The following is a 12,551-nucleotide window of genomic DNA, read 5'->3' as shown; positions in this document are numbered from 1 at the left end:
TTGCTTTGGATTTTTTTGGGATCTGGACTGGACTGCTTTTTGATTTGGCAGCTGTCCCTTTTGGATTTGGATTTTTCCTGGTAATGGACCAGCAAGAAAGAGGGAATCCTCCCCTGTCTGGGCTCAACAGAAGCATCAGTGTCCTCATTTATACCAGCTGGCATTTTTATGTTCCCCTGCATCCTCTGTTCCTTGCGAAAGGATCTTTTCCAAGGCTGGAGAGATTTTGTCAGAGAAGAGGAATCGTCTAAACCCCAACACACTTGAAATAATTCTGTTTCTCAATAAAAATCTATTGTAATCATTCCTTCACCCACCCCAAACTGCAGTGTTGCAGTTTGCTCCTCTATATCCCCAGTCCAATAAGCACAACACTGCACTAAAACTAGTAACAGTTCACTGCACAAAAACCCAGAGAAACAATTTTTACCACCTCAGACTATTCTGTTGCAGTTTACTTTATTACACTCCCTCCACCAAAAGCACTGCACTCAACACAGTGTCTCTTTTGTTGTTCATACTGTCACTATCCAAACAATTTATGAATAATTAATTAACTGTGTGTGTGACAGTTGTCTTTTCACAAGTAAATTCAGACAGAGAAAGATACATATTTTATATTATACCCAGGCAATGGACAAATGTCTGCTCAGGTCTTTTTATTATTGCAAATGAAAGGTTACAGACATTAACAGTGAGAATAAAATAAATAAATAAATAAATAAATAAATACAGGGGAGGAGGGGGGACACACACTGGTTCAGAATGAATTAATTTGTCTGCTATTTCTTTGCACAGTAGCTAGGTGTCACTAGTGAGCAATGCTGAATGAAGCTTCGAGTAATGAACCTTTGGCTGAAGCAATGGGCTGTGAGGTCTCAGTGGTTCAGGAAGCCTCATTTTGCCATCACTACCAAGAGACATGAAACCAGGGAAACCGCTCGGAAATGCAGTGCAACAACATACAAAACTTCACAGTGAGTGAATGAGTGAACATGGTATAAATAGGCTGAGACTAACAGGGTAATGAGACACAGGTGAATGCAATCAGTGATGATGAGTCCGGGCAGTGAGTTATGGGAAATGTAGTTTGTGAGGGAGTGATAATAGTCTGGTGTGGAGTGCCCTCTGGTGGCTCTCAAGGGCACTCCAGCTGGTGACCGTTACATCAACTCATAACAACTCTTGAGGACATAGTGTGATCTTCTCCATCAGGTATCTGCAAGAAAACAGACATGAAGTAAACAGAGAAAAAGTTCAGAGAAAAAAATATGGAATGTTCAAAAAGTAAATGTAACAAAAAATTGACTGCAAATAATAAATTAAACCTCTCAATCTTGATGAATACTATAACAACAGCAAAATATAGTGTGTATAGAAATAGACGTGCTGCAAGCATAACTTTATTAAGAATGCTTAAAATTTTTGTTTAATTCCGGAATTTCAATTGAATGTGAATCAAAGTAGCAAAGAGTAAATAGAATTGAAATTTGAATGTAAAGATTTGTAATTAAAATTAACTGAAATTCATATTACCCCAACTTTTTTTCAAGTCTTTAAGTTTTTAGAGTTCTAATTCCATTTCCTGTTGTTTGTGGAACAAACAAACAAACATAAAACAGAAACTAAGAAATACAGTGCCTTTATTGCAACGTTGTGTGATTTCATGAAAAAACACGAGACAAATCTCCTGCTCGATCACATGTGTAAGCGAACAGACTCCTGCGGTAACAGCTGAAGGTTTCCGCAGACAGATTTTTGTTGTTACTGTACACAGAAGTGGTGTCTTACCATGTGAACACTTCGTGCACAATATGTTATTTCTGCATAATGAATATCTTCCTCATCAGTCCGAACTGCTTAAAAAATCATTTCTTTATTGTTCAAAGCAGAAAAAACACAATTTAAAAGTTATATAATATCTTGAATGTTGTTTTTCATTTAGATACTTGCCTTCGTGTCCAGCTTGTATGGCCTTGTTGTAACAGCATTTCAGACCTACAGCTACAGCTCCAGCCAGAATCACAGCTACAAACACTGATATTATGATGACATATGAATGATGCGGTTCTGTAAAAGACAGAAAACATTCATGGTTGTAATTGACTGTGGAAGAATTCAGAGAGATCTGAATTTCAAAAGCAACCTGTATGTGTTATCTGAGAGGTGAGACTACTCATTTACCTTATTCTTTATATGAGTGGTTCTCAAAGTGTGGGGTGTGCCCTCCATTAGCAACAATCTAATTAGGCTTATGATTCTTTTGGGAGATGCAGTCCATATCAGTGCATAAACTTTAATATCACATACCTTCACATGAGTGACAGAGTTGCGTGATGTCCAGATGTGTGGTCTGGTTGCTGATGGGATTGTTGATCACACAGCTGTAAGTGTTGTTATCCTGATATTCCACCTCCAGAGGTAGAGAGAGACTGATGCTGAGATCAGACACACTGATGCTGGACAATACACTGATTCCTTTGTACCAGGAGAGAGTCACATCACTCACATTCAACACTGAACACACCAGTGAACATCTGGACACTGATGATGATGATGATGATGATGAGGGACATTCAGAAGAATCACTATTGATGATAGGAATCGGTAGATGAGCTAAGAGACCCAAAAAAGAGAGAAAATGCAAAAATCTCAGTCTGTGAAGATTTTCAATCACAGACTGATGAGAGTAAAATGGCATGATTTACTCATTTTTACTCACCATTAACACTAACAGTGAAACTCCTGTATGTGACCCCTCCTCTGACTCTGACCTGTACTTTATAAAGTCCAGTCTGTTCAGTTCTGATGTTTCTGATGGTCAGAGATCCAGTTTGATTGTCCATCTGGAGTCTGTCTCTGAATCTCTCATCATTATCAAATATAGAGATGACGAGTTTGTGGATTTCAGCAATACAAGTGTCTGAATTGTTCACTTTAAACATCCACAGTATCAGATCATCTCTCTGTAGTTCAGTAACATCAGTGTTTAGATGGACAGAATCTCCCTCCATCACTGACACTGACTTCACTTCATCAGTCACAGCATCAAATACACCTTAAGACAGAGAAACAGTCATTCATAATTGCAATACAAATGTGGTGTGCGCATTGAAGTATATGTGATGGGCTATATGTGCTACGGTCTACATGATATGTTGACTTCAAAACGATTAAATGTTTCAATAAAAACGTGTATGATACCCAGTGTCAGTGGTGCCCAGACAGCATGGTAACATAAGCTGTGTCCCAATGTGAAGGCTGCATCCTTCGAAGGACTGAAGACTTCAAGGATGCAGCCTTTGCATCCTCCGAAGGACGCACCATGTAGCCTTCATAGGATTTCCTAATTGCGCAACCAGGTGTTTCTGATCACCGCTCCTCAACTGTGCGAGAGGACAGCTGCCATCCTGATCATGATATAGCCTAATTGAGTAAACAGCTATGGAGCCAGAATTGGCTATTGTCATTTTTATGTTTTATATTTTACTGGAGGACATGGTGAGGATGTTTCAGCCCCGGCGCTGCCAGGTCATGTATTTTTGGTTTAGCCCTGTTTGAATATAAAACCCAATTGAATATAAAAAAAAGTCCAGTATTTCTCGCGCTCGTCATCGGCAGCTGTCACGGTTGCCAGGCGACAAGAACAGTCCTTGTAGGCTAGACCGGTCCGAGCGCTTCAGATGCGCCCTTTGATATGGGACATATCAAACTTATGAGACTTTAATTTTCGGAACTGCATATTTCATATATTCACGTACAAATGTGAAGTAACCTACTGAAGTACCTTTTTTCCCTCACATATGATTTTACATTAAACTACACAAAAGTATATAATGTAACAACCTTGAAAATATTCATAAGTAAAATGCAGGAATATCATAATATAAATACAAACTTTCCCCTGCAGAATACATACCTCTAGTTTTACTCTTAGTCTTGATACTAAAAACTTGTTATTAAAAGTACTTTTTTCAGAAATGACTCTTTTTGAAAGTCTAATTATTATTCTAATAAATTCTAATAAAAGTCTACATCATTTTTTTCTTATTTTATGTACTGTAAATGTTTGTTGATTTTGATATGTTTAACGTATGTTGTTAATAGTTGGAAAAAGTACTTTAATGTAGCCCATGGAACAAATGATTTTCATTTACCAATTTTATTTGAAAAAAAAAAGGTATACAAGAGTTTGTTTCAAGTAGAAATTATGACTGTCAAAAAAATAAACAATGTCCAGAACAATTCATTCTCTTTTATTTACACATTTAAAGTTGCATAAAAAATGATGTACAGATTTTCTTTCCTTTTAAAAAAAATAATTAAAAAAGTTAAAGAATATGTAGAGAAAAAAAATATTTTTCAATCATTTTCTCAAGAAGAGAAAACAGCCTGTCCATCCTCTCCCTACTCTCCTGTGCTCTCCTCGCCTCTGCCTTCGTGCTGGTGCTGGCTCCTCCTCACCATGGGCACCCACTGCTGAACTGGGCCCTGAGGACAAACCAGGGCCAAGTTTCAGCAGTGGGTTTCCCACTCACACCCTCACCTGTCCCAGGACACTTGCAATCCTAAGGGCAGAGCAAATGAACCATGGCTTGTTAACAACAACAGCACAATACATTTCAGCAAAGACGTGTTTTTTTTCTCCTGAATTGCTCTAAAAAAGCTTAACACATGGGTGCAATCTTAAGTGCATTGTTAACACTGCAAAATATGACACATCAAGACATGCATACAAAATACTTAAGAAATCATATTTCTATATACTCAAATTTGGTTAAAACCACATAGCTTGCATGACAGCACTACAAAAACACATAAAAGTGAAACCCCATTGCCTTATCAACTGCTTTTCTTATTGTTGTGGGCTTACTTCTTTAGCATATTTCTTTTAGCCTAATACACAAGTGAGGCAAATATTACAAATAGGTAGTTAAACTAATATTAGCACAAGTTTTGCCTCAAACTACCTGACAAATGAAGCCACGCAATGGTGACGAAGGAGTTAAGATGAAGTTTATAATAAACTTTAACTCGGTTTCGCTAGCCATTTAAATAAATGAAAACATAATACTTACATTTAAATGTGAATTTGCTGTCCACCACCGATCTCTAGTCTCAAACGCCTTTAAAAATAAATAAATAAATGCTGTCGTCAACGGCGCGCAATGACTTATGGGGTAGGATAGGCCGCTAAGTGTTCATTTATGTATCCTTCCTTTCACGGGGAAACGAAGGACGCATTTGGCGTCGCCTTTGAATCAGGGTAGCCTTCGTCGCATCGCGATGACGCAACCGGCCTTCAAATACGGACTTCGGAGGATGCAGAACTGAATTGGGACAGCCTTCATCGAGCCGCGTGACGCAATCGGCCTTCAAATGCGACCTTCCTAGGATGCAGCCTTTGAATTGGGACGTCCTTCGTCGCACCGCTGTGACGCAATCGGTCTTCAAATGCGGCCAATCGGCCTTCAAATACGGCCTTCGGAGGATGCAGCCTTCACATTGGGACACAGCTATAGAGTCATCTCTGTCCGACGATCCAAGATGGCGGCGCGTGAACAACGCGAGGCTCAGCGTCTCTCTAGAATTTGCTTTTTAGCGTTTTTTTATCTACTTTTGACTGGATTATTCATCCCGAATTGCTGTTCGTTGCTGATCTACAACAGACAGGAGCTTATGAACATTTGGACTCAAAACTCCAATAGTTTTATCGCCGATCTCCGCCTCATCCCAGAGATCTCCAGAACATCGGAGGCTGCTCACTCTTCCCGGCCGGGCGGAAGTGCACGCAGACGGCGCCGAGAACGTAAACAAAGGCGGGGTAGGCGCGGAGGGCTACGAGCTAAGCTAAAGCTAACACCACACCGGCTCCCTTTACCCAGCATTTTCCTCGCCAATGTCCGTTCTCTGGCAAACAAAATGGACGAAATACGGCTCTCCATCACTAACAACAGACGGATTATGGACTCAAATGTCATGATTTTCACCGAAACATGGCTAAACAACAGCTGCCCGGACAATGCTATTGAGTTAGCAGGACGCCACACACACCGAGCCGACAGGATAGCAGACGACTCCGGCAAGACCAGAGGTGGAGGTTTGTGCATTTATATCAACAATGCTTGGTGCATAAACTCTGCCACTACCGAGAGTCACTGCTCACCCAATGTGGAGTTTTTAATGGTCAAATGCAGACCTTATTATCTCCCCAGAGAGCTCACTTCCATCATACTCACTGCAGTGTATACCCCCCCCGGATGCTAATGCTAAGTTGGCTATGAAAGAACTTTACACAGCCATTAGCAAACACCAAACTAAACACCCTGAGGCTGCTTTTATTGTTGCTGGTGACTTCAACCACTCCAATTTAAAGACAGTCCTTCCCAGATTCCACCAACATGTCTCCTGTCACACCAGAGGAGACAAAACTTTGGACCATGTTTATTCCAACATGTCTGGAGCCTACAAAGCAACACCCCTCCCCCACATTGGACAATCAGACCATCTCTCCCTGTTCCTCACACCTCGGTACTCACCACTCATCCAACGTGTGAAACCCACTGTGAGGACAGTAAAAGTGTGGCCAGAGGGGACAGATGCTGTGCTCCAGGACCGGTTCAAAAACACAGACTGGAACATGTTCATCCACACAGACTTGGACCAGTACGCCACATCTGTACTGGACCACATCTCCTTGACTACACATAGTGTCACCACCCAGAAACAGATCACCATGTACCCCAACCAGAAGCCTTGGATGAACCGAGATGTTCGTCTCCTCCTGAAGGCCCGCAATACCGCCTTCAGGTCAGGGGATGCACAGGCTTACAGTGCAGCCAGGGCCAAACTGAAGAGGGGCATCAAAAATGCTAAACACCACTACAAAGGGAAGGTAGAAGAACACTTCTCCAACTCCAACCCCCGACGTATGTGGCAAGGTCTCCAGATCATCACAGACTACAGGACCATCAAACCCTCCCCCGCATCCTCTGATGTCCCCTTCCTCAACGAGCTCAACAACTTCTATGCTCGTTTTGAGCGGGGGAACACAACAACTGCAACTAAGGCAGAGGTGACTCCAGACCACCAACCACTGACTCTCTCCCCCACTGATGTAGGAGCGGTGCTGAGCAGGATTAATGTCCACAAGGCTGCAGGTCCTGATGGCATCCCTGGCCGTGTTCTCAGAGCGTGTTCAGTGGAGCTGGCAGGAGTGCTGACGGACATATTCAATCTGTCCTTGGCCCATGCTGTGGTACCGGCCTGCTTCAAATCCACCTCCATCGTTCCGATACCCAAAAACTCCAACCCATCAAGCCTCAACGACTACCGCCCGGTAGCCCTCACCCCAATCATCACAAAGTGCTTAGAGCGGCTGGTCCTAGCACACCTCAAATCCTGTCTCCCCCCCACCCTGGACCCCCACCAATTTGCATTCCGTCAGAACAGGAGCACAGAGGATGCAGTCTCCATAGCGCTGCACACTGTCCTCTCACACCTGGACAATAAAAACACCTACGCCAGAATGCTGTTTATAGACTTCAGTTCAGCGTTCAACACAATCATCCCCTCACAACTCATCAGGAAACTCACAGACCTAGGCATCAGTTCCCTCATGTGCAACTGGTTACTGGACTTCCTGACCTGCCGGCCCCAACATGTCCGGCTCGATAACCACTGTTCATCCATCATCACAATGAACACCGGTGTACCACAAGGCTGTGTGATGAGTCCCTTCCTCTACTCCCTCCTCACCCATGACTGCAGACCTGTCGATGGTTCCAACACCATCATTAAGTTTGCAGATGACACCACGGTGATCGGCCTCATTAAAGACAGCAATGAGGCCGCCTACAGGGAGGAGGTGGATCGTCTGGCTGAGTGGTGCGACACCAACAACCTGCTGCTCAACACCGAGAAGACCAAAGAGCTCATCGTGGACTTCAGGAGGAATGCTGACCCACATCCACCCATCCACATCAAGGGGACGGCTGTGGAGCGTGTGAACAGCTTCAAGTTCCTGGGAGTCCACATCTCAGAGGATCTCACCTGGACGACCAGCTGCTCCAAGCTGGTCAAGAAGGCTCACCAGCGCCTCTTCTTCTTGAGGACTCTGAGGAAGAACAACCTGTCCTCAGACATCCTGGTGAACTTCCACCGCTGCACCATCGAGAGCATCCTGACCAACTGTATAACAGTCTGGTACGGGAGCTGCTCTGCCTCGGACCGGAAGGCGTTGCAGAGGGTGGTGAAAGCCGCCCAGCGCATCGCTGGAGCACCACTTCCTTCCATAGAGGACATCTACAGGAAGCGGTGTCTGAGAAGGGCCGGGAAAATCATCAAAGACCCCAGTCACCCAGCACACAGACTCTTCACCCTCCTGCCCTCTGGGAGGCGCTACAGGAGCCTCCGGACTAAGACCACCAGGTACCGGAACAGCTTCTATCCTACAGCTGTCAGACTCCGGAATTCTGCCTCCTGACATCTCACCCACATTAAAACTCATAGACTGAACATACACGCACTCTCACAACCACTGACAACAACCCATAACTGAACATACACACAATGGACAAAAAAACCCCAGTATCCTCATACACACTCATACACAGTGGCTGGACCACCACTTACAGCCACATGCACTTTAATATTACTACTGTATAAATTATTCATATATATCTTACTGTAAATACTGTATAGACAACCATGCTGTACAATACAATACAATAATTATAGTTCTACAGCTGTTATTAATACTTGCATATTGTATATTTATAGTCTGTTATAGTCTTTTATTTATATCCATACGTATAACCTGTTCATAGCCTGTACATAGCTTGTACACTTACTACAGTTATAGCCTGTATATACTTATAGTTATAGCACTCATAACATTCCTTCATACCGTGTACATTGTAACATATCTAAAATATATCTATATTTTGTAATATATCTATATTCTTGCTAAAGCACTTCTGGATGGATGCAAACTGCATTTCGTTGCTTGTACTTGTGACGTGCAATGACAATAAAGTTGAATTCTATTCTTCTATTCTATTCTAACGCTGATACAATGTTGAGTTTTGATCCAAACCATCATTTTGGTTGAGATTGATGTTTAAAGTGTTTAAAGTGTGTTTAAAGTGTGTTGGATCAGCTTTGAAATTTTGATGACAGCCAACAGCACACATGGGTGGAGAGAGTGACATTGAACTAACAGTGATTTGTAGTGGGTGAGTACAATATCATTCAGGCATGTATCTCTGCAGAGCACTAGTGGGTGTTTCTCAATTAGTGGGGCGTTTTCAAAACCCGATTTGCTCTAATCCACTGGGGGCTTGATTTAGGGGTGGGCCTTCATGATTTTAGCAAGTCTGTTGAAAAGTGGTTGAAAAACATTTATTGTTGTATGAAATTGGCCACTGATTGTTATATACCAATTTATGTTTTGCATGTGCACTTCTCAGTAGTCTAATTGATGCTTCCTCATTAGAGAGAAAACATAGGTGGATCCTATACAGAAGTCATGTTTGTTGAAGCACCTGACATGACTTCTCTAGCAGAGTTTCAAACAATGGTGCATCTACTTTATTTCTCTGTTCCTTTGTTTTGCGTGCTTATTTGCGATAACATTTGCTTGATTTGTGTTGTTACTGACTGTAATTAGATACATTAAAATGAAAGTGTTTGAATAAAGCATCTTGCTTATTAGTTTATTAGGAATTTCCTGAATAAAGTTCTAACGCCATTGTAATGACGTAATCCTGGAGGCAAGTTGAAGTGAACCCAAAAGCAACTTTAATTACCAAACAAACATTAAACAAAGGCTGGAAACTGGAAACAAAGACAAGAACTTGTAAAAACATGCAATACTAGACAAAGACACAGGGCAAACATACACAAGACTAACGACAAGACAAGGGACACCTGTGAATAATAATCAGACGATTAACCAATGACAAGACACATGGCAGGATCACATGACAAACAGGGAATCACATGACAAGACGAGAACTAGGAACAAGAAACAAAACCCAGAACGTAACAGTCATATAACGGATTTCTTGAAGTGCAGGAGATATGAACATGAGCAAGAAAGTTACACTGCAAACATAGCCCATGTCTTGCATCCGTCAGTGCTTGCTTGCAGAGCACATTGCTCCTTTAGTAGGAGTGAAGGCAGATGAAGATGGACAGTAAAAAAATTAAAAAGAGAAGCACCCTCCTGATAATGCTGACATTGATTATACACTGAGTTGTTGTCGACAGCATAATCACCTGACCTGGGACTTGATGATATCCTGTGCCTTATCACTGCTTAATCAGGTAATCATTCATATTCCTGAATCTGTATTCAATTTGAGAAATGTAACTGATTTAGTTTAGCTTGTTTCCACTGAAACACAATCACAAAAAACATGTTGTGTTTATTAAGAAAGTGACTGACATGGCTATTTTGTAGGAAAAGAAAATGATGCTTTGATGCTGAAGAGACGGGCGCGCTCACAGAAAATCTGGTAGGCCTATACACACGCACTGACGAGCACGAACTCGATGGGAGGGTGCGCGGTGGTAGTGGGGGAGGGGCATGAGAGTTGTAAAGTAAACATTCAAAATGTTGACCTTGACGCATCAACACTGACTCAACATTGTTTCAATGATTACATGCTATCTGGGGGAGCTTTTAGAGATCCTTGACTAAAACGTCGACAGTTAATAACTAACTATATAGGACTCACAATGTTGTATTCTAATAGTGTATCCATTAGCGATAATATTATTTCAGGAGCTCAATAATAATCATTAAAAAACATCCTGTCTATTATAACCACGTAACTGCATTATGCACATGACGATCCAGTCTTAAAGGACAAGTTCGGTATTTTACACTTAAAGCCCTGTTTACAGATCGTATCTGATGAAATAGAACGGTTAAGATTAAAATTTGGACACATGCTGCTGTCCCGAGAATTTTAGGTTTATTTCGCTTTTGTGGACCTATTTTGCCAAACGCGTCACACCCGTGATTCTTCCGTTGAGAGCTTGAATAATAGACACTCCAGCCCAGGTGGTGGCGATAATGCACCTTTGCCAATTGCAAGCAAACCACGGGCATTTCATTGAATACACAGAAGAAGCAGAAGAAGAAGCGGCGGAGTAATACCGTAAAGGTGCTGCGGTCTCACATCACGTCCTACAAGTCAATGGAGTTGGACAAAAACTAAGATAAAACCTGTTGGAATGCATCTTTTTCAGCGATTTTTGAGTGAACATATCAGTGAACACCCCGACCACTCGGTGAGTTTCACGTCTTTGTAAACGAAAGTTTAATGTGTTTTTAGGACGGAATCTTCCAGTGCACATAGACAACCATTGTGGGGGTGGGGGGGGGGGGGAAAGCAAAATAAACCTAAAATTCTCGGGACAAGAGCATGTGTCCAAATTTTAATCTTAACCGTTCTATTTCATCAGATACGATCTGTAAACAGGGCTTTAAGTGTAAAATACCGAACTTGTCCTTTAAAAAAAGACATTCTCCATGGAAAATAAATCTTCATGATAGACTACAACCAAATCGTAGCATACCTTCAAAATCTTCTACTGCATTGACCCTGAATTCTTTATCATTTGTATAAAATCATCTATCAGGTGCATAAATATAGATGTAGCCTACTAAATTCATGCATTTGGTGGCATCATGTGAAAAACGAGGGCGGCAATGTAATAAAATATATCAATATAACGAAACCCAAATAAATCTAAATAGGCCTAGCTATTGTTATAGCCTACTGCAGCATATCTTTAAGATGAAACCGTAAAAAGGAAAAAAAAGATATTTGTTGGCTATATGAAAATAAACACCAGAAAATATTAACAAGTGCAAACCCTGCTTTACTAAAACACAAAATGATATGATAAAAAATAAACTACTTACCATTTGTTACAAGCTGTAAACACAAAATGAATGAAAAAGAGTTGTGACCCATGTTCTTTTAAAATTCGTTGTGCTCGGAAAAGGTGCATTTCTTGTCAAGGCTGTTCGGTGGAATGAGTGAACTGTAAAAGCTTGTAACACATGTATTTCACATAGACATATGTGTGAGGTGTGACATATAGCTGTTTGTTTCATTATAACACATGGGTCATGAGAGCTGAGTCATGTGTTAGAGAGCTCTCTAATTCAGTTGTAGTAAGAATGCAATTGAAGAGCTCTTTAATTATACATATTTAATAAAAATTTTTACTAGTAAAAATTCAATTAGAGAGCTCTGTAATTGCATTCTTACTAAATAAAAAATTTTGGACAAAAATCTCAGTCTGTGAAGATTTTCAATCACCGACTGATGAGAGTAAAATGGCAAGATTTACTAATTTTTACTCACCATGAACACTAACAGTGAAACTCCTGTATGTGACCCCTCCTCTGACTCTGACCTGTACTTTATAAAGTCCAGTCTGTTCAGTTCTGATGTTTCTGATGGTCAGAGATCCAGTTTGATTGTCCATCTGGAGTCTGTCTCTGAATCTCTCATCATTATCAAATATAG

At 41.3% G+C, this 12,551-nt stretch overlaps 1 protein-coding gene across 1 annotated transcript; it reads right to left on the bottom strand.

Annotated features, from left to right (window-relative positions):
* Positions 1-445: 445 nt before the first annotated feature.
* Positions 446-12,033, bottom strand: LOC309475108 (uncharacterized protein). The gene is made up of 5 exons (XM_082137727.1): positions 11,939-12,033; positions 2,723-3,058; positions 2,311-2,616; positions 1,954-2,070; positions 446-1,219 (listed from the first exon to the last, which is right to left on the bottom strand). The coding sequence occupies exons 1-5, from the start codon at positions 11,988-11,990 to the stop codon at positions 1,212-1,214; spliced, it is 819 nt and encodes a 272-aa protein (XP_081993853.1). The 5' UTR covers positions 11,991-12,033; the 3' UTR covers positions 446-1,211.
* Between the last annotated feature and the right edge of the window lie 518 nt (positions 12,034-12,551).

This window comes from Leuciscus leuciscus (assembly GCF_965113295.1).
Source record: "Leuciscus leuciscus genome assembly, chromosome: 15".
NCBI classification, from domain to species: Eukaryota; Metazoa; Chordata; class Actinopteri; order Cypriniformes; family Leuciscidae; genus Leuciscus; species Leuciscus leuciscus.
This window is presented reverse-complemented; position numbering and strand designations above follow the sequence as displayed.

Excerpts from the sequence above, each read along its gene's own strand:
- LOC309475108 (XM_082137727.1), bottom strand. The coding sequence starts at position 11,990 with ATGGGTCACAACTCTTTTTCATTCATTTTGTGTTTACAGCTTGTAACA. Across the intron at positions 3,059-11,938 it reads TTTACAGCTTGTAACAAATG|GTGTATTTGATGCTGTGACT; the intron begins GTAAGTAGTTTA and ends CTCTGTCTTAAG. Across the intron at positions 2,617-2,722 it reads TTTCACTGTTAGTGTTAATG|CTCATCTACCGATTCCTATC; the intron begins GTGAGTAAAAAT and ends TGGGTCTCTTAG.